Source organism: Pristiophorus japonicus, chromosome 20 (genome assembly GCF_044704955.1).
Source record: "Pristiophorus japonicus isolate sPriJap1 chromosome 20, sPriJap1.hap1, whole genome shotgun sequence".
Lineage (NCBI taxonomy): Eukaryota > Metazoa > Chordata > Chondrichthyes > Pristiophoridae > Pristiophorus > Pristiophorus japonicus.
In genome coordinates this window covers 15,636,913-15,663,729 of record NC_091996.1, presented here as the reverse complement: position 1 = coordinate 15,663,729, position 26,817 = coordinate 15,636,913, and the positions used below count along the sequence as shown (strand labels likewise).

General features: G+C 47.9%; 1 protein-coding gene, 1 non-coding gene and 1 pseudogene across 2 annotated transcripts in view; 2 read left to right on the top strand and 1 right to left on the bottom strand.

The window, feature by feature from the left end:
- Nucleotides 1-26,817, top strand: part of LOC139233090 (hemicentin-1-like) — a 530,358-nt gene that overhangs the window by 434,730 nt on the left and 68,811 nt on the right. The window contains exons 85-91 of the mRNA XM_070863608.1: nucleotides 1,734-1,924; nucleotides 2,945-3,026; nucleotides 6,629-6,898; nucleotides 9,556-9,726; nucleotides 11,466-11,636; nucleotides 20,777-20,947; nucleotides 23,806-23,976. Of these exons, the coding sequence (XP_070719709.1) occupies nucleotides 1,734-1,924; nucleotides 2,945-3,026; nucleotides 6,629-6,898; nucleotides 9,556-9,726; nucleotides 11,466-11,636; nucleotides 20,777-20,947; nucleotides 23,806-23,976 (1,227 nt within the window). The remainder of the gene's footprint in view (nucleotides 1-1,733; nucleotides 1,925-2,944; nucleotides 3,027-6,628; nucleotides 6,899-9,555; nucleotides 9,727-11,465; nucleotides 11,637-20,776; nucleotides 20,948-23,805; nucleotides 23,977-26,817) is intronic.
- On the bottom strand, nucleotides 16,984-17,075 carry trnay-gua (transfer RNA tyrosine (anticodon GUA)). Its single transcript is given in 2 exon segments — nucleotides 16,984-17,019; nucleotides 17,039-17,075. It is a non-coding gene; the product is annotated as a tRNA-Tyr (tRNA).
- On the top strand, nucleotides 18,301-18,532 carry LOC139233292 (U2 spliceosomal RNA; annotated as a pseudogene).

The window sequence follows — 26,817 nt, the reverse complement described above, 5'->3', positions numbered from 1 at the left end:
ATCTGTGACTGGAAAGTTAGAGAACATGGGCTTAAAATTAAGAAACCTCAAACGAGGTTCAGAATGTTCCCCACCAATAAAAGTGGACTTAAGCTAAGTGGACTGTGCTGAATAACTCCTTTAAAAATGATGACATTTAGGAAGAGGATTGGAGTTTATGAAGATAGATGAAAATAAACCAATAACTGAGGAATGTGATGGGAGTCAGGCAAAATCCACCTGTGGAATGCAACTGTTTAGATATGAATCCTGTAGACAAGGGGAACCCAGACATTTAAATCCCTTAGTTTTTTTTAATTTATTCGTTCCTGGGATGTGCGCGTCGTGGGCAAGGCCGGCATTTATTGGCCATCTCTAATCGCCCTCGAAGGTGGTGGTGAGCCGCCTTTTCAGAGGGCAGTTAAGAGTCAATCACATTGCTCTGGGCCTGGAGTCACATACAGGCCAGACCGGGTAAGGACGGCAAATTTCTTTCCCCAAAGGGCATCAGTGAACCAGTTGGGTTTTTAACGACAATCTGGTAGATTCATGGTCAACATTCCCGATTTATTTAACTGAACTTAAATTCCTCCAGCTGTCGTGGTGGGATTTGAACCCGTGTTTCTGGATTATTAGCCCGGGCCCCTGGATTACAAGTCCAGGAACAATGGGGCCGGAATTGGTGAAGGGCAAGGGCCGACCAAAGGACCGCCGATGGACACAGAGATACCTGACAGTACTCTGGGCGGGGTTTTCGGCAAAAAGGCCCTTAAAAGAGCAGCCAGCGGTAAAAGAGGGACTTTCGCCGTCTGTCTGGGCGGCAGCGGGCGGGAGCTCCCATTCTCGGCGGCAAAGGCGCTTGTCGCCCAAGTGCCGCCGAGGATGGAGTCGGGCCCACGGAGGGTCGAAGAGCTGCAAATAAAAAGCATTAAGAAAAAAACATCGGAAGATCTTAAGGGGACCCCATCAAGGTAAGTTGGTGTAAAGAAAAAAAATGTAAAATTGTTCACAAACCTTTTTTTCAGCTCTTCATACCTACTGTCGGGATCAGACCAGCCGCCTTGCAGCGGTCCATCCCCGTTCTGGCTCCTCTCCCGTCCGCTCCAGACCAAATCGAAACTGGCACTGGGCGCAACTCGAGGAGGAATGTCAGTGGCAGTGGGCGGTAAGGCCATCAATTTTGGCCCCATTACCACTGTGTCTACCGTCCATCATCATGCTAGTTGTACATGGTCTGCGGGCTGCGGGTACAATGGCAATTAAGGGACAGGTTTTTTTTACCACTCCAAATACATTCATCAGCATTACGGCCAATTCTCTGCCACACATCCCCCTGGTTGCTATGTGTTGTGTTTAAAAACATTGTCAACATATCCTCTGATTACTGATCTGAGTCAAACCATTATTCGGTTCTTTTAGAACACTTTTATGTTTTCATTGAAGACAGCGAGCAAAGGAAATCCTCCCGCCATTTTTGCTGTGTTGCTAATGCAACGCCAGCAGATGAAATCTTACGGGTCACCATCATGGAGAGAATCACTGCCTCCTGCCACTGATCCACACCCCATTCCAGTCGATGCACAGTGCACCATGGTATCAGGAGTAGTGATGGGGCGTCTCCACTGTGAGTTTGTAGTCCTGTTGCCCCACTTGATGTTGGAGGCTCTGTAGAATTTGCCAACTTTGAACGGGGAACCAGTCCAAAAGAAGAAGACCCGTTGAAAGTAAATGCTGATGTTCTGTTCCATTTTCAGAGGCGCCAGTTCTCCGAGGAGAGGTCAGTGCTTACCAGACGGAGCCCCTGGGAGGGAATGTGGTTTTGAACTGTGATGCCCATGGTGATCCAGCACCATCGATAAACTGGGATAAAAATGGGAGTCCCCTCAGCATTAGTAATCGCATTCGCCAAATGAACAATGGTTCCCTGGCGATCTATGGGACAGTGGTGAGTCGCACTTCATCTCATGTCAACGGTCTTATGGCGCAGGCTTTACAATAGCTGTACTCCTCGTTCCTCTTACTTATTCTGTTCTCTTGCTCTGTTTAGTTCCTCTCTTTTCTCCTGTTGTTTCTACCTATCCTCACTTCTGCTTTTATTGCTGTCCTTCATTGTGCTTTCCATCTCTCTCTCTCTCTCTCTCTCGGTCCACGGCCTCTCGTTTTCTCCCAGTTTTCCAGGCGCGTGGCTTAAAAAGAAAGGAAGACTTGGATTTATATAGCGCCTTTCACGACCACCGGACTCCTCAAAGCCTTTTACAGCCAATGAAGTACTTTTTGAAGTGTAGTCGCTGTTGTAATGTAGGAAACACGGCAGCCAACTTCCGCACAGCAAGCTCCCACAAACAGCAATGTGATCATGACCAGATAATCTGTTTTTTTTTGTTATGTTGATTGAGGGGTAAATATTGCCCAGAACACCGTGGATAACTCCCCTGCTCTTATTCGAAATAGGGACCTTTTACGTCCACCTGAGGGAGCAGACGGGACCTCGGTTTAACGTTTCATCCGAAAGATGACACCTCCGACAGTGCGGCACTCCCTCAGCACTGCACTGGGAGTGTCAGCCTAGATTTTTGTGTTCAAGCCCCTGGAGTATGACTTGAACCCACAACCCTCTGACTCAGAGGCGAGTGTGCTATCCACCGAGCCACAGCTGATGCTACTCCTGGCTTAGCCAGGGGACAGGGCTGCACCTGGACTCCGCTCAGGCTGTGCAAATGTCCTGGTGGCGGAAGGACAGGGATGGCTGCCTCCTCGCGGGCACAGCGATGTAAGGTACAGGCTACTGGACACCCGCAAAGGAATGTCTCCTTTGGCAGCTCGGCAAGATTCACACCCGGTCTGCCAGTATGTTTTTTTTCTTCCCCCCCCCCCGCCACCCCCCCAATTAAATGTGCAACTCTTTGTAATGAGCAAGCTTGGTTTCCATTTTCATTCACTAAACTGTCTCCTGACTTTCTGACAGAACGAAGATGCGGGAGATTACAAGTGCGTTGCGGAAAATGAGGCGGGGGTCGTGGAACGGAAGGTCACTCTCATGCTGCAGAGTAAGTTCACTCCAGGGGGCACCGCACCGGACTGCTTGAGAGCTCAGATGTCCAGTGTCGTCTTTTGACCATTGGTGATTCTCGAGCTCTCCTATCATTCAGTATTGATCGCAACAGCTCATCTCGCCAACATAAAGAAAGAAAGACTTGCATTTATATATAGTGCCTTTCACAACCTCAGACGTCCCAAAGTGCTTTACAGCCAATTAAGTACTTTTTTTTTGGCATGTAGTCACTGTTGTAAAGTAGGAAAAGCAGCAGTCATTTTGCGCACAGCAAGCTTCCACAAACAGCAATATGGTAATGACCAGATAATCTGTTTTTTTTTTTAGTGCTGTTGATTGAGGGATAAATATTGGCCAGGACACCGGGAATAAATCCCCTACTCTTTAAAATAATGCAATGGGATCTTTTACATCCTTCTGAGAGAGCAGACGGGGCCTCGGTTAAATGCATCATCCAAAAGACGGCACCTCCGATAGTGCGGCACTCCCTCAGCACTGCACTGGAGTGTCAGCCTGGATTTATGTGCCCAAGTGTCTGGAGCGGGACTTGAACCCACAACCTTCTGACTTCACGTGGAACCACACATGTTGCTTCCTCTGCAATACTGTATAATTCGTTGATTTTTACTTCCAAGTATATTATAAACCGGCAGATGTTTTAATTGCGGGAGCCTCGATGGCACCATGTTAATGAGTGGATTGGCATGGTGGCTGCCACCCTTTGCCATGTCTAGAACCATGCTGGGCAGAAGCCCTGGCTGCAGCCTCCCTTTGTTACACTGCGTATCAATGGGGCTACCCGGGGTGAGGTAGAACAGAGAGAATTCCAAATCTCAGACAGCCAATCATCGCAGGATGTCAGGAGATGGAGGCGGTGCTCAGTCATCGAAAGGAGAATATAAGCGCAATTCCCCAGAAGTAAATGTTAAACAGACTTTTCCCCAGGGAAGGTTAGCTCTGTGCCGTTTGCGTAAACCTATCTATAAATGTGCTTTCTGTACACGTTTTATGATTTTGCAGAGCAGTGCACTGGTCAAGTCATCCCCATTGGCATCCAGTTCGTATTTTAAACATTTCCCAGTCAGCCTGCTAAATAAAGACTGGTTCAAAAATGAGACAGGTGGTCTCTCGGGTTCGGGCTGACTGCTGATAGAAGAGGCTCATTCCCATAATGCACTGGTTCAGAGGCCCCTTTCCAAACTATAGAAAATAAAGTCTCAGGAACATAGGGATTGTTAGCCATAAAAAGACCAAGGTCGATCTGGTTCATCTCTACCATCCTGGAAGTCAGATGATACAATGATAATGGAGTTGTTGACTAATCATTGTAATACAAACATAAGAATTAAGAGCAGGAGTAGGCCTTTTGGGCCCTTGAGCCTGCTCTGCCATTCAATAAGATCATGGCTGAGTGGACAAGGAGGAGCCAGTGGATGTGGTGTATTTAGACTTTCAAAATGTTTTTGACAAGGTCCCACACAAGAGATTAGTGTGCAAAATTAAAGCACATGGTATTGGGGGTAATGTACTGACGTGGATAGAGAACTGGTTGGCAGACAGGAAGCAAAGAGTAGGAATAAATGGATCCTTTTCAGAATGGCAGGCAGTGACTAGTGGGGGCCGCAAGGTTCAGTGCTGGGACCCCAGCTATTTACAATATACATTAATGATTTGGACGAAGGAATTGAATGTAATATCTCCAAGTTTGCAGATGACACTAAGCTGGGTGGCAGTGTGAGCTGTGAGGATGATGCTAAGAGGCTGCAGGGTGACTTGGACAGGTTAGGTGAGTGGGCAAATACATGACAGATGCGGTATAATGTAGATAAATATGAGGTTATCCACTTTGGTGGTAAAATCTCGAAGGCATAATATTATCTGAATGGTGGCAGATTAGGAAAAGGGGAGGTGCAACAAGACCTGGGTGTCATGGTTCATCAGTCATTGAAAGTTGGCATACAGGTACAGCAGGCGGTAAAGAAGGCAAATGGCATGTTTTGGATTTGAGTATAGGAGCAGGGAAGTCTTACTACAGTTGTACAGGGCCTTGGTGAGGCCACACCTGGAATATTGTGTACAGTTTTGGCCTCCTAATCTGAAGAAGGACGTACTTGCTATTGAGGGAGTGCAGCGAAGGTTCACCAGACTGATTCCTGGGATGACAGGACTGACATATGAAGAAAGACTATATCGACTAGACTTATATTCACTGGAATTTAGAAGAATGAGAGGGGATCTCATAGAAACATATACAATTCTGATGGGATTGGACAGGTTCGATGCAGGAAGAATGTTCCCAATGTTGGGGAAGTCCAGAACCAGGGGTCACAGTCTAAGGATAAGGGGTAGGCCATTTAGGACTGAGATGAGGAGAGACTTCTTCACTCAGAGCTGTGAGCATGTGGAATTCTCTACCATAGAAAGTTGTTGAGGCCAGTTTGTTAGATATATTCAAAAGGGAGTTACATGTGGCCCTTATGGCTAAAGGGATCAAGGGGTATGGAGAGAAAACAGGAATAGGGTACTGAAGTGCATGATCAGCCATGATCTTATTGAATGGTAGTGCAGGCTCGAGGGGCCGAATGGCCTATTCCTGCACCTATTTTCTATGTTCCTGTGTTTCTATGTTTCTAATCTTCAACCTCAATTCCACTTTCCCAACTGATCCCCATATGCCTTGATTCCCCCGAAGTCCAAAAATCTATCTATCTCGGCCTTGAATATACTCAGAGACTGAGTATATCCCTCTGGGGCTGAGAATTCCAAAGATTCACCACCCTCTGAGTGAAGAAATTATTCCTCCTCTCAGTCTTTAATGGCTGACCCCTTATCCTGAGCCTGTATTCCCCCCCTAGTTCTAGACTCTCCAGCCAGGGGGAAACAACCTCTCAGCATCTACCCTATCAATCATTGTCAGAATCTTTTAATCAATCTCTGAGTCTACAACAGAGGCAGATGTGACATGAAAACCCCCAGTGGTGGGGAGCTTTGAGAACCATAGAAATTTCTCCTCATCTCAGTTTTAAATGGGCGGCCCCTATGTTTCCCCGATATTTCCACTCGTAGGGGAAACTAAAACTAGGGGATGTAGTCTTAGAATAAGGGGCTGTCCATTTAAAACTGAGATGAGGAGGAATTTCTTCTCTGAGGATTGTAAATCTTTAGAATTCTCTGTCCCAGAGAGCTGTGGAGGCTGGGTCATTGAATATATTTAAGGCGGAGAGAGACAGATTTTTGAGCAATAAGGGAGTAAAGGATTATGGGGAGTGGGCAGGGAAGTGGAGCTGAGTCCATGATCAGATCGGCCATGATCTTATTGAATGGTGGAGCAGGCTCGAGGGGCCAATTGACCTACTCCTGCTCCTAGTTCTGATGTTCTTATAGGCCCAAAGTCACATGTTTCCTCCCAAGCCTGCTACACTTACCGTATGTCATATCTAATCTACTGCCATGCATGGAGTTCACGGTGCACTGTGAGACTTAATTTTCATTCTGCCGTTGAGTGAGGAATTGTGGAACAGTTCCACACACTGTCAGCTGGGCTTCGTCAATCTGTCCGATCTTAATCTGTTGAACAAATTGTTTCCCTCTCTGCAGGTGCGCCTGTGTTCACTGTGGAACCTTTGGACACGGTTGTGGGTGTCGGGGGCAGAGTCTCGTTGCACTGCCAGGCGGCAGGTGAGCCTCTGCCCGTGGTGGAGTGGACCCAAAATGGCCGACCGGTCAGGGAAAATGGACGACTGGTGGTCTTACCGAACTCCACTCTGCAAATCCTCTCCACTGAGAAGGAAGATACAGGAGAATACGAATGTGTAGCCCGGAATCTCATGGGATCGTCCTTTGTAGGAATAACTCTAACTGTGCAAGGTAAGGTGGATCTCATTCTGACCAGTTTTATCTGGGATTCCTGCATCGGAGCCACTGACCTGGAAAATGGCCGTTTTTCAACCTTTGACCTTTACTGGCACTGATTTTTAATAAGAAAGACCCGGATAAATATCTGGTCAGCAGTAAAGGATGAATACATTTCAAAAATCATGAGGAGTCATAGAATCATCAAAATTTATAGCACGGAAGGAGGCCATTTCGGCCCATCGTGTCGATGCCGGCCAACAAAGAGCTATCCAGCCTCATCCCACTTTTCAGCTCTTGGTCCGTAGCCCTGTAGGTTACGGCACTTCAAGTGCACATCCAAATACTTTTTAAATGTGGCGAGGGTTTCTGCCTCTACCACCCTTTCAGGCAGTGAGTTCCACACCCCCACCACCCTCTGGGTGAAGAAATTTCCCCTCGAATCCCCTCTAAACTTCCTACCAATTACTTTAAATCTATGCCCCCTGGTTGTTGACGCCTCTGCTAAGGGAAATAGGTCCTTCCTATCCACTCTATCCATGCCCCTCATAATTTTATACACCTCAGTAATGTCTCCCCACAGCCTCCTCTGTTCCAAAGAAAACAACCCCAGCCTATTCAATCTTTCCTCATAGCTAAAATTCTCCAGCCCAGGCAACATCCTCGTAAATCTCCTCTGTACCCTCTCTAGTGCAATCACATCTTTCCTGTAATGTGGTGACCGGAACTGCACGTCGTACTCTAGACAGAGTAGATAGAGAGAAACTGTTCCCATTGGCGGAAAAGTCGAGAACCAGAGGACACAGATTTAATGTAATTGGCAGAAGAACCAAAGGCGACATGCGGAAAAACCTTTAATGCGCAGCGAGTAGTTAGGATCTGGAATGCGCTGGCTGAAGGGGTGGTGGAGGCAGACTCAATCGTGGCTTTCAAAAGGAAGTTGAATAAGTACCTGAAGGAAAAAAAAATTGCAGGGCTACGGGGAAAGGGCAGGGGAGTGGAACTAGCTGAAGTGCTCTTGCAGAGAGCCGGCACGGGCTCGACGGGCCGAATGGCCTCCTTCTGTGTTGTAATCATTCTATGATTCCATTCTATGATTCTACAGCTAGAGATGATGGTGTACTCTGTGGAACATCATGGTTCCTAAGCTGCTGAGGAAGGGCAAGGAGGATGAGGTTAGGTAGGTATTCTCGGTGCCTCGGTTTAACATCTCATCCGAAGGGTGGCATCTGCAACAATGCAGCACTCGCTCAGCACTGCACTGATATGTCAGCCTAGATTATCTGCTAATGTCTTGGATTGAGCCTTATAATTCCCAACCTTCTGCTTCGGGGGCAAGAGTACCAACCGAGGCAAGCTGACACTGTGAGTTGTTGACAGGGAAGGGGCATTGACCACCATTACTTATTTTTCCAATTGACTATGAGACCAGAGAACACTCATTCATCACTTCTGTAAATACCGAAACACAAATTGCTCCGCGGTAATTGCCAGAGGCGGGTAACCTTCCGGGCCCGGGTAAGTAAACGCCCGGTTGGGAAGTTCTGCCCCCCCCGCCCCACCCCCGGAGAGGAATTGCTCTTTGCGCCCCTCAAACGAGGCGGAGCGCTGTTTCAGACGCTCCACCTCGTTGGCAGGGCGCTCCCGAGGTGTCCGCACGGCGCTGAGGTCAGCGCCACGCTGAAAAGGTCAGCGTCCGCGCCACAACGCCATTCCCCTTCAGTTAAAGGGACGGGTCGCTGCGCACTCTGCCAGCACTAGGCCACCAGGGATGCGCACGACCGGGCCAGCGGCCTGACACACTCAGAGGCGTGCTGGGCTGGATGATGACGGCCCATTTGAGACGAGAGCCATTGTCGGGCTGATGGAAAAGTCGTGCAACAAAAAAAAAAAATGGCGGCCCGGGGCACGTACAGCCTTCCCATTAAAGGGCGCCCCGGCGGATGTCCGCACCCCGCGTCAGCCTCGCGCCCTGCCGGGCAATTTGCCCCACGAGGCGCAAAGGGGTTTTCCAGAGGAATAGAATTGTAAAGCAAGGAAGTTATGGTAAACTTATATAGAACCTTGGTTAGACCACACTTGGAGTACTGTGCACAGTTCTGGTCTCCAGATGGGTAATACCAGAACTGAGAGGTTGGAGCGACCAGGAAAAACAGAATAGGTTGGGGCTCTTTTCTCCAGAAAAGAGAAGACTGAGGGGTGACCTGATAGAGGTCTTTACAATTTGACTTGATACAGTAGACATATGGAAGATGTTTCCACTTTGTGTGGGAGTCTAAAACTAGGGACCATCGAGATAAAATAGTCACTAATAAATCCAATAGAGAATTCAGGAGAAACTTCTTTACCAGGAGAGTGGTGAGAATGTGGAACTTGCTACCACAGGGAGTAGTTGAGGCGAATAGTATAGATGCATTTAAGGGGAGGCTAGATAAGTACATGAGGGAGAAAGGATATAGGGTGAGATGGAGTAGGGTGAGAGGCGGCTCATATGGAGCATATACACCGACATAAACCTGTGCTGTAAGTTCCATGTGGACAAAAAATCAAAGTAAAAGAAGCCCAGGATTGTTCCTTGCAAACGCTTGAAAGGGCTTGTTGAATGCAAATATCCTCTGGTCCCATTGATGGGGCTTCCTATTGTTCTGACCAGTTGCTTTCCCTTTTCCCAGTGCACGGTGCTTTCTCCGAATGGCTGGACTGGGGCCCGTGCAGCGTTACCTGCGGACAAGGGATCGAAGAGCGAATCCGTTTATGCAACAACCCCTTACCGGCCAATGGAGGAAGATCATGCCATGGCTGGGATGTAGAATCAAGGCAATGTGACACCAAGCCTTGTCCAGGTCAGGATCTGCAACTGTTTCCTGAGTTCATTATAACCCATTGCTAGTTTGGCTGTGATCGGGAGGGTTCTGTCTTGCCACAGTGGTTTCCTAAGACTAATAAATGGGCCATGGCATTGCACACCGTCAGTTAATGAATACACGTTTCTCTATATACAAAGGTGCCGACAAAGTTGGATGAGAGACTTCAGAAACTCTCTCCACAGCGCCAACTACTGGCCAGAGCCTACAGCTACATCATTCCAGGCAGCTGTTTATATACAGGATTTCCGATCTAACTTTTTTGTTATTCAGTCACAGGATGTGTATATCGCTGGCAAGGCCGGCATTTATTGCCCATCCCTAGTTGCCCTCGAGAAAGTGGTGGTGAGCCGCCGCCTTGAACTGCTGCAGTCTGTGAGGCTTATTGTTTATCTTAGTTCTTTGATACAACTGCGTGAGTTGCTAGGCCATTTCAGAGGGCAGTTAAGAGTCAACCACATTGCTGTGGGTCTGGAGTCACATATAGGCCAGACCTGGTAAGGACGGCAGATTTCCTTCCCTGAAAGACATTAGTGAACCAGATGGGTTTTTACGACAATCATGGTCACGATTGATACGAGTATTTTTTTAAGTCCATATTTATTGAATTAACTAAATTTAAATTTCCCAGCTGCCGTGGTGGGACTTGAACTCACACTGCCAAATCATTAGTTGAGGCCTTTGGATTACTAGTCTGGTAATATAACCATTATGCTACCGCACATGTTTACAGGGGTAGTTTCAATGCTAAATGTCAACATAAAAGCATGACCAAAAATCATAACAGGAAGTTGTACACGAGAAAAATGTTTTAATAACATATGGATTTATTTAGTATTGTGTCCTCTCCTCTCCTGAAGCTGCTGATTCTTGCTGGGGAATAGTTCCATGGGTCTTGGCATCCGTCTGCTACCCAATGCCCCTTCTCCATGTGTGAGGCTGGTCAGGAAATGTCAGCAGGCTATTCAACTCTTCAGAACATCAGAGCTGGACCTGACCCTATCCTTACCCCAAATCCACAAGGACATACTTTCCCACGGGGTCACTAGATCAGTTTTCTCCGCCCCCCCCCCAGCCCCTGCCAGTTGTAGCTGACCTGAACAAGATCTCGCTGCCTCAGCACAAACCCAGGATTGGATCTAGGATCTTCCTGGTCTGAATTCGATTGATTCCTGGGGTAGGAGGATTGTCTTATGAGGAGAGGTTGTGTAAAATGGGCCGATACTCTCTGGAGTTTAGAAGAAGGAGAGGTGATCGCATTGAAACATTTAAGATTCTGAAGGGCGATTGACAGCATAGATGCTGAGAGGCTGTTTCTCCTGGCTGGAGAGTCTAGAACCAGGGGTCACAGTCACAGGATAAGGGGTCGGCCATTTCAGACTGAGATGAGGAGGAACTTCTTCACTCAGAGTGTTGTGAATCTTTGGAATTCTCTACCCCAGAGGGCTGTGGATGCTGAATTGTTGATTCAAGGCTGCGATAGATAGATTTTTGGGCTTTAGAGGAATCAAGAGATATGGAGATCGGGTGGGAAAGTGGAGTTGAGATCGAAGATCAGCCATGATCCAGGGGCTGTGCAGCCTCCTCCTGCTCCGAATTCTTTTGTTTTTAGTGAACAGCTCAGGAATATAGCCAACAGTGCAGTTTCCCAGCGAGACGGGAGCGTGACTCCAGTGCCTCCCAACAGCTCCTAACTGCGGTGTGCGTTCTCTTGTCAGTTGACGGGCGGTGGTCTGACTGGGGTGCGTGGGAAGAATGCTCCCGAACGTGCGGCCGGGGTAACCGGACCCGTGCGCGACGCTGCGACCACCCACCCGCGCATCATGGAGGACGACCGTGCGTGGGGAAACCGACCGACGTGAACAAATGCGCCTTCATTCCTTGTCCCGGTAGGTGAAATAAAAGCTGCGTTTCCGACCCAGAAGAGCTGCGTTCACTCACACCTGTTGCCATAGCGAATCTTGCACACAAATTCACAAGCCTAAAAATATCAGAACCTCGTAGTCAGCCGCATTCTAACCCGCTGCACATTATGTTGCTCCTTTGTCGTATACATACCGCTGTTAAAGATTGTCGTAAAGTTTCGTTTATTGAGGTAAATATATGACTAACTCAGTTGACTTTATCCAACTTCATCTACAGAGGAGAAACTTCTTCACTCAGAGGGTGGTGAATCTTTAGAATTCTCTCGCCCAGGGCTGCCGAGGCTCAGTCTTTGAGTATATTCAAGACCGTGATCGCTAGATTTCTTTTGGATATTAAGAACATAAGAAATAGGAGCAGGAGTAGGCCATTTGTCCCCTCGAGCCTGCTCTGCCAGTTAATAAGATCATGGCTGATCTGATCATGGACTCAGCTCCACTTCCCTGCCCGCTCCCCATAACCCTTTATTCCCTTATCGCTCAAAAATCTGTCTATCTCCGTCTTAAATATATTCAGTGATACAGCCTCCACAGCTCTCTGGGGCAGAGGATTCCACAGATTTACAACCCTCTCAGTTTTAAATGGGCGGCCCCTTATTCTGAGACTATATCCCCTAGTTTTAGTTTTCCCTACATGGAAATATCCTCTGCATCCACCTTGTCGAGCCCCCTCATTATCTTATATGTTTCGGTAAGATCACCTCTCATTCTTCTGAACTCCAATGAGCAGAGGCCCAAACTACTCAACCTATCTTCATAAGTCAAGGGATATGGGGATAGTGCAGGAAAGTGGAGTTGAGGTACAAGATCAGCCATGATCTCATTGAATGGTGGAGCAGGCTCGAGGGGCTGTACAGCCTGATCCTAATTCTTATGCTTTGATGTTCTGAACTCTATCTGAATATCCTTCCATTCCTTTCTCCCTCATGTGTTTATTGGGCTTTCCCTTACTTGCATCGATGTTAGTTAACTCAACCACTCCCTGTGATAGCGAATTCCACATTCTCACCACATTCTCATTCTGGGTAAAAACGTTTCTCCTAAACTCCTCCTTTGGATTGATTAGTGACAATCTTCTCTTCAGACTTCCAATGAAGTTCCTATCTCCTGGGTGAACTGGTTTTCTTTATTTTCAGATTACACATGAAACAAACATTAATACTACTGTAAACAGCTCCTTGGTTGGCACACATATCTCTGTCTAAAACATGGCACGGTTTATACATAGCACAGCAAAGGAGAAAAAATTATGATTGGATCACTTTGCCCACTCCTTTTAATCATCTGTCTTAGATCAGTGGCTATGCCAAATCGGAACATTTCTTGTGCAAGTAGCATGGATTGTGTTTGTGATCTATTGACGTGACTAAGAAAAGAAACACTTGCATTTATATAGAGCCTTTCATGACCCCGGACATCTCAAAGCACTTTACAGCCAACGAGGTACTTTTGGAGTGTAGTCACTGTTGTAATGTAGGAAACGCAGCAGCCAATTTGCGCACAGAAAGCTCCCATAAACAGCAATGAGAAAATGACCAGATAATCTGTTTTTTTGTTATGTTGATTGAGGGATAAATATTGCCCAGGACACTGGGGATAACTCCCCTGCTCTTATTCAAAATAGAGATCTTTTACGTCCACCTGAGGGAGCAGACGGGACCTCGGTTTAACGTCTCATCTGAAAGACGGCACCTCCGACAGTGCAGCACTCCCTCAGCACTGCACTGGGAGTGTCAGCCGAGATTTTTGCATTCAAATCTCTGGAGTATGACTTGAACCCACAACCTTCTGACTCAGAGGCGAGTGTGCTATCCACTGAGCCACAGCTGATGCTACTCCTGGCTTAGCCAGGGGACAGGGTTGCACCTGGACTCCGCTCAGGCTGTGCAAATGTCCTGGTGGAGGAAGAACAGGGATGGCTGCCTCCTCGTGGGCACAGCGATGTAAGGTACAGGCTACTGGACACCCGCAGAGGAATGTTCCCCTTGGCAGCTCGGCGAGATTCACACCCGGTCTGCCAGTATGTTTTTTTTCTTCCCCCCCCCCCCCCCACCCCCCCAATTAAATGTGCAACTCTTTGTAATGAGCAAGCTTGGTTTCCATTTTTTTTCACTAAACTGTCTCCTGACTTTCTGACAGAACGAAGATGCGGGAGATTACAAGTGCTCTTCCTTGAAATAGTGCCATGGGATCCTTTATGTCCACCTGAGAGAGCAGATGGGGCCTCGGTTTAACGTCTCATCCGAAAGACGTCCAATAACCCACCATTTCAAACAGCCAGTGACATAATGGAGCCATGGGTGACGATCCCTCTGGTTCTGCTTTTGCCTTCCTATGGGGAATCAGCCAGCCTCTCCTGTGCAGCCGAGACTGAGCTCATGAACTCAGCATGTTAGAAGTTGTTCACAATTCTCCATTCTACTGTTCGATGAGCTATAATCAGCACGCAGTCCCAGCGCATGTCTTCTGCCCCTCCCTCTCTCCCTCTGTCTCTCCTCACTGCTGCTCTTCCCGGTTGAACCAAATGAAGGAGATTCTCTGGACTGGTCTTGATACTAATTATAATGTATTTGCTTCATGGGTTCTTTGCTTAAGAATTCATAGCAACACATTGCTATTAAGAACAAGTTGGTTTATTAACAAAGGGTTAACAATCACACTGCACATTACCAGTTCATCCACTGGGCTCACAACTGCATACCTCATTGTGGATAGAAACATAGAAACATAGAAAATAGGTGCAGGAGTAGGCCATTCGGCCCTTCTAGCCTGCACCGCCATTCAATGAGTTCATGGCTGAACATGCAACTTCAGTACCCCATTCCTGCTTTCTCGTCATATCCCTTGATCCCCCTAGTAGTAAGGACTACATCTAACTCCTTTTTGAATATATTTAGTGAATTGGCCTCAACAACTTTCTGTGGTAGAGAATTCCACAGGTTCACCACTCTCTGGGTGAAGAAGTTTCTCCCCATCTCGGTCCTAAATGGCTTACCCCTTATCCTTAGACTCTGACCCCTGGTTCTGGACTTCCCCAACATTGGGAACATTCTTCCTGCATCTAACCTGTCTGAACCCATCATAATTTTAAACGTTTCTATGAGGTCCCCTCTCATTCTTCTGAACTCCAGTGAATACAAGCCCAGTTGATCCAGTCTTTCTTGATAGGTCAGTCCCGCCATCTCGGGAATCAGTCTGGTGAACCTTCGCTGCACTCTCTCAATAGCAAGAATGTCCTTCCTCAAGTTAGGAGACCAAAACTGTACACAATACTCCAGGTGTGGCCTCACCAAGGCCCTGTACAACTGTAGCAACACCTCCCTGCCCCTGTACTCAAATCCCCTCGCTATGACGGCCAACATGCCATTTGCTTTCTTAACCGCCTGCTGTACCTGCATGCCAACCTTCAATGACTGATGTACCATGACACCCAGGTCTCGTTGCACCTCCCCTTTTCCTAATCTGTCACCATTCAGATAATAGTCTGTCTCTCTGTTTTTACCACCAAAGTGGATAACCTCACATTTATCCACATTATACTTCATCTGCCATGCATTTGCCCACTCACCTAACCTATCCAAGTCACTCTGCAGCCTCATAGCATCCTCCTCGCAGCTCACACTGTCACCCAACTTAGTGTCATCCGCAAATTTGGAGATACTACATTTAATCCCCTCATCTAAATCATTAATGTACAGTGTAAACAGCTGGGGCCCCAGCACAGAACCTTGCGGTACCCCACTAGTCACTGCCTGCCATTCTGAAAAGTACCCATTTACTCCTACTCTTTGCTTCCTGTCTGACAACCAGTTCTCAATCCATGTCAGCACACTACCCCCAATCCATGTGCTTTAACTTTGCACATTAATCTCTTGTGTGGGACCTTGTCGAAAGCCTTCTGAAAGTCCAAATATACCACATCAACTGGTTCTCCCTTGTCCACTCTACTGGAAACATCCTCAAAAAATTCCAGAAGATTTATCAAGCATGATTTCCCTTTCACAAATCCATGCTGACTTGGATGTATCATGTCACCTCTTTCCAAATGTGCTGCTATGAAATCCTTAATAATTGATTCCATCATTTTACCCACTACTGAGGTCAGGCTGACTGGTCTATAATTCCCTGTTTTCTCTCTCCCTCCTTTTTTAAAAAGTGGGGTTACATTGGCTACTCTCCACTCGATAGGAACTGATCCAGAGTCAATGGAATGTTGGAAAATGACTGTCAATGCATCCGCTATTTCCAAGGCCACCTCCTTAAGTACTCTGGGATGCAGTCCATCCGGCCCTGGGGATTTATCGGCCTTCAATCCCATCAATTTCCCCAACACAATTTCCCGACTAATAAGGATTTCCCTCAGTTCCTCCTCCTTACGAGACCCTCTGACCCCTTTTATATCCGGAAGGTTGTTTGTGTCCTCCTTCGTGAATACCGAACCAAAGTACTTGTTCAATTGGTCTGCCATTTCTTTATTCCCCGTTATGATTTCCCCTGATTCTGACTGCAGGGGACCTACGTTTGTCTTTACTAACCTTTTTCTCTTTACATATCTATAGAAACTTTTACAATCTGTCTTAATGTTCCCTGCAAGCTTCTTCTCGTATACCATTTTCCCTGCCCTAATCAAACCCTTTGTCCTCCTCTGCTGAGTTCTAAATTTCTCCCAGTCCCCGGGTTCGCTGCTATTTCTGGCCAATTTGTATGCCACTTCCTTGGCTTTAATACTATCCCTGATTTCCCTTGATAGCCACAGTTGAGCCACCTTCCCTTATTTATTTATTTTTTTATTTTTACGCCAGACAGGAATGTACAATTGTTGTAGTTCACCCATGCGGTCTCTAAATGTGTGCCATTTAGAGGATGACCTAGACCCAACTGGCTGGCGTTTTATTGAGCCTTGTGAATATCATAAGCCACTCACACCGCAACAGCTCTACAACTATTTTTGTAAGAAAATAATCAAGTGCCCCCTGATTAAAGGGGGAGCGGGGGGGGGGTGTGGGTCAGGGAGCAGGCACCCTCCAAAACCTTTTCAGGTGCCCCCTGTTTTTTTTTTTCTTGAGGGCACCAAAACACATATTATATAAGTGCCCCTTGGCTAAACAACAGCTCTACAACTATTTTTGTAAAAGTTTGCTGTGAGCAGGGTTTGAACCCACATCGGAAACCCCATTGAATTTAAAGTCCAATGCCTCAACCACTCGGCCATCGCAGCTACAAAATGTTCCTGCCCGGTTTCAAACCGTGACCTTTCACGTGTTAGGTGAACGTGATAACCACTACACTGCGGAAGAAGCAAAAGAATGCTAGCTCCTTCCAGCCGGAATTGAGCCAGCGACCTAAGGATGACTTTGCTTTGTATTCCACTACAGTCCTCCGCTCTACCAACTGAGCTATCGAAGGGCAAACCTGTGAGCGTCCTCACAGGTGCAAACATGACACTAATTCACACCTTGCTGGCTGAATTGTGCTTCTGGGCAGATCGTAGCAATTCAATCTCTTTCTTTAACATTTCTGTCCTCTGGGTCCCGTCAGTGACAGGCTGCTGATCCACGAAGTGTCCCCTTGTTGGGTTCGCTGAAAACTTGCAAAAAAAAACCTCATCCAACCGTTGCACACAGGAACAGGAGGAGGCCATTCAGCCCCTCCAGCCTGCTCCACCATTCAATCAGATCAGGGCTGATCTGCGACCTAAACTCCATTTAATTATCTTAGCTCCAATCCCTTGATACCCTTACCCAACAAAAATCGAGTGATCCTGAAAGCTCCAATTGATCCCCAGCACCCACAGTCTTTTGGGGGAGAGAATTCCAGATTTCTACTAGCCTCTGTGGGGAAAAATGCTTCCTGATTTCACTCCTAAATTACTTGGCTCTAATTTTAAGATTGTGTCCCCTTTGTTCTTGATTCCCCCACCCGAGGAAATAGTCTTTCTGAATCCACCCTCTCGAATCCTTTTAACATTTTAAACACCTCGATCAGATCACCCCTCAATCTTCGAAACTCGAGGGAATACAAGCCATGTTTATGCAACCTGTTTTAATTTAAAACATAATTTAACCCTCTCCGCCCCCAGTACCATTCCGGTGATTCTGCGCTGCACCCGTGAGGTACGAGGCCCGGAACTGAACGCACTTACTCCAGGCGGGGTCTGACCGAGGCTCGGTACAGCTGAACCATAACTTCCTCCCCTTTGTAATCCAGCCCCCCCCCGGGATAAAGGAAAATTCAGCCTGGTTAACAATGTGAACCTATGACCCTTGCATCACTGGAGCTACCAGAATTATAAGAACACGACTGAATCTCCCATGGCACTGCTCACAAAGTCAGAGGCTGCACTTATGATGTGGACTGACTGTTACAAACGGCCAGAAGCTGTGCAGAAGCGTACTGCGCAGTGATCTGGAACTGGAAGAATGTTGTTTGCCCAGAGCCTGCTGCCACTCCAGCATTTCCCCCCAGAGTCCGCTCCTGGGCCGGAAGCACGCATGCCCAGAACACTCGAACCCACCTAGAAGTGCGCTGGCACATCATGGCTGTGTGAAACATGTAGCATTACTCTGCTGCTGAAGTGCAGGTATATACCTTTAAGGTTGCAAAGTCTAATTGCTTACTCAAAGTGGATTGAATCGCTTCTCGGCCTTTTGGCTAAGATCATGCGTAACTGACCTGACCAGCCACCATGACCTCCGGGTGGTTCTCCCTGGATCAGGAAGGTATATGCTTGCTTTTTTGGAAACAGGAGGTGGGTGGGGTGGCTTGACCCATCCACCTCCACGGAGGTGTGTGGGGGACCTGACCCATCCACCTCCATGGCACGAACCTGGTATTGCAGTACTTCCAGGAACGGTGCAGTGGCTCTAGGCCTTTTGGCTAAGAGCATTGGCGCAGAGTGATCCTTGGTGTGTGCAAGGTGACCTCTGGCGTTTGTGATTTGACAAAGAATTGGAACGATTGGCTACGAATTTCAAAAAAAAAAAGTCTAATTGAGAATTAAAGACTAGGTGAGTTTGCAAACCGCTTAGTTAAGAGGCTGCAGACATTATGGCTCTGGTACATTGCTGGAGAAGCGTGTCTGTACTTTCATTGCTGTTGTTTCTGTACAATCCCCCCCCCCTCCCCCCACCAAGTGTGATCCAAAAACGTGCATTACACAGTGCATGACAGTGTGCGCGCGTGACAGTGTGCCCGTGATAGTGACAGTGCGCGTGACACAGTGCGAGAGACGGAGTACAAGAGAAGGAGTGCGAGAGTGCCAACTTTATATGATACAGATAAGAGAGCATGGAATGAAAAAAAGGGCATTCAGCCCATCGCACTGATTCCTTCTGTGGACTGTACAGGAGATGTCCTATCGTGGCCTCCGCTCGACCTGGTTCATTTCCCGAGGAGACATTCTGCTTGTCCCAGAGGTAAAGCAGTGAAAGCCCCAGAATGCCTGTCCAGCCTAACCCTACGCCCCAAATTGCTCCCCCTCGGCCCTCACTGCCACCACATTTCTCTGGTCCCAATTGCTCAGGAATCGTTGAATTCCATACAGCATTTGTTCAACTATTCATACTTAACCCTCTTACCAGCTATTTCTGCAGGTTGAATGTATTAGTCAGAACAGCAGTGACTATTTTAATTCCATGCATTTACTGCTTACTGGGTGAGGGTGCGCGGAAATCCTTCGAATCTCACGCCTTGCGTGGAGCCTGTTGATTGTACACTCAAACAATCACAGAACGGTTACAGCACAGAAGGAGGCCATTTGGCCCGTCGAGCCCGTGCCGGCTCTCTGCAAGAGCGCCTCAGCTAGTCCCACTCCCCCGCCCTTTCCCCGTAGCCCTGCAAAAAAAAAGTTCCTTCCAGTATTTATCCAATTCCCTTTTGAAAGCCACGATTGAAACTGCCTCCACCACCCTCTCGGGCAGTGAATTCCCTCGTGTCGCTTTTGGTTCTTTTGCCATGTCACCTTAAATCTGTGTCCTCTGGTTCTCGACCCTTCCGCCAATGCTCTGTTCACACCCCTCATGATTTTTGAAATGTATTCATCCTTTAATCCTGTCCAGATATTTATCCGGGTCTTTCTTTTTAAAAATCAGTGCAAATAAAGGTCAAGGGTTGAAAGACTGCCATTTTCCAGGTCATTGGCTCCATTGCAGGAATCTCTCCAGATAAAACTGGTCAGGAAACTGTCCCGACCTCTCAGGATTTTGAACACCGCTATCAAATCTCTTCTCTGCTCTGAGGAGAACAATCCCAGCTTCTCCAGTCTATCCACGTAACTGAAGTCCCTCAATCCTGGAACCATTCTCGTAAATCTTTCCTGCACCTTCTTTAAGGCCTTCACATCCTGTCTAAAGTGCGGTGCCCAGAATTGGACACACTACTCTAGTTGTGCATGCAATGCAAGTTTAATAACCTGCTTGTACTGACGTTATTTTACTCGAGGTTTTTAACCGAGGGGGTAATAATTCATCTCGGGCAGAACCAATGTTGCACTCGGCCAATCGGTCTGGTCCCTGACAGAAGGCGCTGAGAAGCGACTTTAACCAGTGTCAGCCATGGCTCAGTGGGTCGCACTCTCGCCTCTGAAGTCAGAAGGTTGTGGGTTCAAGTCCCACTCCAGGGGCTTGAGCACAAAAATCTAGGCTGACAACTGCACTGTCGGAGGTGCTGTCTTTCGGCTGAGATGTTAAACCGAGGCTCTGTCTGCACTCTCAGGTGCATGTAAAAGATCCCACGGGCATTATTTTGAAGAAGAGAAGGGGAGTTATCCCCGGTGTCCAGTCCAATATTTATCCCTCAATCAACATTAAAAAACAGATTATCTGGTCGTTATCACATTGCTGTTTGTGGGAGCTTGCTGGGCGCAAATTGGCTGCCGCATTTCCCACATTACAACAGTGACTGCACTCCAAAAAGGTTGTAAAGCATGTAGGACGTCCGGTGGAGGTGAAATGCGCTATATAAATGTCAGTCTTTCTTTCTTTGAACATCACGGGGGCCCAGGGGCTCCTGAGGCCTTTGCTGCTGAGACAAAAGAGAACGAACCTCCCACGACACAGCAGTTATTTGCCGTGACATGTCGTCTTTCTTTCTTTCTTCCCGCCGGGCAGTGGACGGGCGTTGGACAGTTTGGGGCAGCTGGTCCCATTGCTCGGCTTCCTGCGGAGGAGGTGTTCACCAGCGGTCCAGGTCCTGCTTCGACCCCCCGCCTCAGTATGGGGGCCGCCTGTGCGAAGGGAGCGACGTCGACGTTGAACTGTGCAACAGCGAGCCGTGCCCAGGTATGAGCGGACCAATCAGCTAAAGGGGGCGGAGCTCCCAGACCCTGGCGACACAGCCAATGGGGAATTCAGAAAGAAAAGACCTGCATTTATATAGCACCATTCCATGACCACCAGATGTCCCAAAGCACTTGACAGCCAATGAAATACTTTTGGAGCGTAGTCACTGTTGTAATGTGGGAAACATGGCAGCCAATTTGTGCACAGCAAGCTCCCACAAACAGCAATGTGATAACAACCAGATCATCTGTTTTTGTTATGTTTGAGGAATAAATATTGGCCAGGACACCAGGGATAACTCCCCTGCTCTTTTTCGAAATAGTGTCAAGGGATCTTTTACATCCACCTGAAAGAGCAGACACACCGGTTTAATGTCTTAACTGAAAGACAGCACCTCCAACAGTGCAGCACTCCCTCAGCACTGCACTGGGAGTGTCAGCCTAGATTTTGGTGCTCAAGTCCCTGGAGTGGGACTTGAACCTACAACCTTCTGACTGAGAGGCAAGTGTGCTACCCACTGAGCCGCAGCTGACACTTCTTTACCCAGAGAGTGGTGAGAATGCACGCAGCATTCGAAATAAAGTAAATGAGTTGATGGCACAAATCATTAAAAATGGGTATGATTTGGTGGCCATTACAGAAACGTGGTTGCAGGGTGGCCAAGACTGGGAATTAAACATACAGGTTTATCTGACAATTCGGAAAGATAGACAAGAAGGGAAAGGAGGTGGGGTAGCTCTGTTAATAAAGGATGATATCAGGGCAGTTGTGAGAGATGATATTGGCTCTAATGAACAAAAATTTGAATCATTATGGGTGGAGATTAGAGATAGTAAGGGTAAAAAGTCACTGGTGTGCGTAGTTTATAGGCACCCAAATAATAACTTCATGCGTGCAGTTTTGTTCACCTTACTTAAGGAAGGATATACTAGCTTTGGAGGGGGTACAGAGACAATTCACTGGGTTGATTCCGGAGATGAGGGGGTTACCTTATGATGATAGATTGAGTAGACTGGGTCTTTACTCGTTGGAGTTCAGAAAGATGAAGGGTGATCTTATAGAAACATTTAAAATAATGAAAGGGATAGATAAGATAGAGGCAGAGAGGTTGTTTCCATTGGTCGGGGAGACTAGAACTAGGGGGCACAGCCTCAAAATATGGGGGAGCCAATTTAAAACCGAGTTGAGAAGGAATTTCTTCTCCCAGAGGGTTGTGAATCTGTGGAATTCTCTGCCCAAGGAAGCAGTTGAGGCTAGCTCATTGAATGTATTCAAATCACAGATAGTTAGATTTTTAACCAATAAGGGAATTAAGGGTTATGGGGAGCGGGCCGGTAAGTGGAGTTGAGTCCACGGCCAGATCAGCCATGATCTTGTTGAATGGCGGAGCAGGCTCGAGAGGCTAGATGGCCTACTCCTGTTCCTAATTCTTATGTTCTTATGGAACTCTGAGCCACAGGGAGTTGTTTAGGTGAATAGCAAAGATGTATTTAAGGGGAAGCTGGATAAGCACATGAGGGAGAAAGGAATAGAAGGGTATGCCGAAAGGATGGGAGGAGGCTGATGTGGAGCATAAACGCCGGTATGAACTGGTTGGTCTGAATGGCCTGTCCTTTGCTGTAAATTCCATGTTGCTCCACTTTGAACTATTTGAATCGTATCATGCCGGCCGGTAAATAAAGGTCCGTGGGGGTGGGGCAGTGTACGAAGCTCCTGTGTGTGCCACAGGACAATAAGGATGTCGTGGGTGCCATCGAACAGGCTGTGTGGTGAGTTCCAATCTCGGCCCTGCTGCCATTGGGAGGCACTTCCCACAGTGGGGCTGCGAATTGGAGGCTGCCTCCCTTCCAACACTCCTGGTGGCCGGCTGCAGGGCAGTGTTATTGGAAGCTTGGGAACGGGTCTATAATATGTCCTCTTGGCAATTGGCAAACGAAGAAAAGAAAGAACTTGCGCTTCTCACAGCCAATCATAACAACAACAACAACTTATATTTATACAGCGCCTTTAATGTAGTCAAACATCCCCAGGTGTTTCACAGGAGTGTTATAAGATAAAACGTTTGACACTGAGCCCATAAGAAGAAATTAGCGCAGGTGACCAAAAGCTTGGTCAAAGAGGTAGGTTTTAAGGAGGGTCTTGAAGGAGGAAAGAGAGGCGGAGAGGTTTAGGGAGGGAGTTCCAGAGCTTGGGGCCCGGGCAACAAAAGGCACGGCCACCGATGGTTGAGCGATTATAATCAAGGATGCTCAGGAGGGCAGAATTAGAGGAGCGCAGAGATCTGGGGGGGTTGTGGGGCTGGAGAAAATTACAGAGATAGGGAGGGACAAGGCCATGGAGGGATTTGAGAACATGGATGAGAATTTTGAAATCGAGGCATTGTCGGTCCGGGGGCCAATGTAGGTCAGCGAGCACAGGGGTAATGGGTGAGCGGGACTTGGTGCGAGTGAGGACACGGGCTGCCGAGATTTGAATCACCTCTAGTTTACGGAGGGTGGAATGTGGGAGGCCAGCCTGGAGTGTGTTGGAATAGTCAAGTCTAGAGGTAACAAAGGCATAGATGAGGGTTTCAGCAGCAGCTGAGCTGAGGCAAGGGCGGAGACGGGTGACGTTAGGGAGGTGGAAATAGGTGGTTTTAGTTATATGGAATCATGCACTTTAATTGTTGAAAAACACGGCGGGCAATTTACGCACAGCACCCATAAAAGAGCCATGTGACCTGATAATCCGACAGGGAAAGCGCGATGAGGGGAAGGAGAGAAAATAACATAGCCGGGAGAGGTGACGGGAACCGGGCGGGGTGCGAAGCTGGAATGATTTTGACCAGTCGATATGACGAATGTATTTCATGTTTGCAGTGAACGGGAACTGGGGCCCCTGGGGTACCTGGACTCCGTGCAGTCGGACCTGTGGCGGAGGCCAAAGCAAGCGCTACCGATCGTGCAGCAATCCCCCTCCCGCCAGTGGGGGCAAGGTTTGCTCGGGAGCAGAGGTGCAGATGCAGAGATGTGGCACAGACCTGTGCCCTGGTAAGTTTGAATCGAGCTTCAGACTGATTTAGGTGTCCCTGTACAGCGCACACACAGAGTTTGCCTGTAGGTACAGCAAGCAATTAGGAAGGTAAATGTCATGTTGTCCTTTATTGCAAGGGGGGTTGGAATATAAGAGTAAAGAAGTCTCCCCACAATTGTACAGGGCTTTGGATAGACCACACCTGGAATAGTGAGCATAGTTTGGGTCTCCTTATCGAAGGAAGGATATACTTGCCTTGGAGGCGGTGCGACGAAGGTTCACTCGATTGATTCCTGGGATGAGAGGGTTGTCCTATGAGGAGAGATTGTGTAGATTGGTCCTATACGCTCGAGTTTAGAGGAATGTGAGCTGATCTCATTGAAACATATTAGATTCTGAGGGGGATTGACAGGGTAGATGCTGAGAGGTTGCTTCCCCTGGCTGGAGAGTCGAAAACCAGGGGTCACGTTCTCAGGATAAGAGGTCGGCCATTTAAAACTGAGAGGAGGAGGAATTTCTTCACTCAGAGGGTTGTGAATCTTTGGAATTCTCTCCCCCAGAGAGCTGTGGAGGCTGGGTCGTTGGGTATATTCAAGGCTGAGAGTGATAGATTTTTGGACTCTCGGGGAATCAAAGGATGTGGAGATCGGGCGGGAAAGTGGAGTTGATGTCGCTGATCAGCCATGATCTTATTGAATGGCGGAGCAGGCTCAAGGGGCGGTATGACCTCCTCCTGCTCCTAATTGTTACGTTCTTATGATAGCCTGCGTGGAACAATAAGGTGTAAGGGGGGGGGGGAGAGGGGGGCATGCAGGGGTTGATCTCACTCGAGTCAGACAGTGTTTTAAAGCGGATGATGCTTGCAGGCCAAAGTCTCGGTCTCTGGCCCTGAGGCGTACAGACCAGGAAGATACCAGCTCCACCCGCGATTCGCTACCTAGTTTGCAGGTCGAAGAGCCCCTCCAATCAGCCTCAGCGATCCCCATCCAACCAGACAGGGAACGGAAAAATCTAACCAGACGGATTCTGACTGCTACTCAGTGACTTCTGCAGGAAAGAGGGAATTTGTGGATGTCGGATGAGAATAGCATTGTGTTTGATTGTGAATGTCTCTCTCTCTCCCCTTTCCTACCATGTGATATCCGGCACGCTGCAGTCCAACAAATGAACGTCAGTGCGAATGGACTCCGAACAGTTGGACAATTTCACCATCTACTGTCTAAAGGGAGCAACTGAAGCTCAAAACAAACCCAATTAAAACACGGCAACTTTCCCCGATAGCCAAACACGTTGCCACATTGCTCAGACCCGCTCCTGTGGTGAGCGTGTAAGTCAGCTTCCTTACTGTCCCTGGCGAAGCCAAATTCTCATGAATTCCCCATTTGATTTGTCCCCACAGCCTGGTCGGATCCGCCCCCTTTACCCGATTGGCATCTTTCACGGCCTCGGGACCTCCCCAAAGCGCTTCTCAGCCAATCGAGCACTTTCAATGCAGGAAATCACAGCAGCCAATTTGCGCACAGCAAGCTCCCACAGACAACTCTGCAATTTTTGTGCCCGAACACGATCTGGGTGCAAAATCAGCCGTCTCTCCCCCAGGAGGGTAAAAGCAGTGGTGTCGAACGTAATAAAATTCACACTGCCATTTAATAAATTTAAATCGATCTTCAGAAAGCAGATTTAAAACTGCTAAGGCTGGTCTCTGACACACTCCTAAAATCATAGAAATTTACAGCACGGAAGGAGGCCATTTCAGCCCATCGTGTCCGCGCCGGCCGACAAAGAGCTATCCGGCCTAATCCCACTTTCCAGCTCTTGGTCCGTAGCCCTGTAGGTTACGCACTTCAAGTGCACAGCCAAGTACTTTTTAAATGTGGTGAGGGTTTCTGCAGTGAGTTCCAGACCCCCACCACCCTCTGGGTGATAGAAATTCCCCTCAAATCCCCTCTAAACCTCTGAGCAATTTCAGGTTGAACCTCCCATATCGGAACTCCCTTATCCAGAACCACCCCTCATCCGGCCACCAGATGGCGCATGCACAGAACTCCGACATGAATAAATTGAAGTCCTTCCTTGCTGCCGACTCCCGCAAATGCTGGCCTGACCCCGCGATCAACCGCCCAGCCCCCCACCATGATCTCTCTGCCTCACTCCCAGCCCTAAGCCAGCCAGCCCCGATATCCCCTTGCTCAGTACCTGTATCATCCAATTTAACGTGACCTCCCCTCGTCCGGCAAAATCCCCTATCCAGAACAGGCCAGGTCCCGAGGGTGCCGGACAAGGGAGGTTTAACCTGTACTTTAAATCTATGCCTCCTGGATGTTGCCCCCTCTGCTAAGGGAAATTGGTCTGTCCTATCCACTCTATCTTGGCCCCTCATAATTTTATATACCTCAATAAGGTCTCCTCTCAGCCTCCTTGAAGAACATAAGAAATAGGAGCAGGTGTAGACCATTTGGCCCCTTGAGCCTGCTCCGCCATTCAATAAGAACATGGCTGATCTGATCATGGACTCAGTTCCACTTCCCCCTCCCGCTCCCCATAACCCCTTATCCCCTTATCTTTTAAGAAACTGTCTATCTCTGCCTTAAATATATTCAATGACCCAGCCTCCACAGCTCTCTAGGGCAGAGAATTCCATAGATTTACAACCCTCTGAGAGAAGACATTTCTCCTCATCTCAGTTTTAAATGGGCGGCCCCTTATTCTAAGACTATGTCCCCTAGTTTTATTTTCCCCTGTGAGTGGAAATATACTCTCTGCATCCACCTTGTCGAGCCCCCTCATTATCTTATGTTTCAATAAGGCCACCTCCCATTCTTCTGAACTCCAACCTACACAACCACAGACCCAATCCC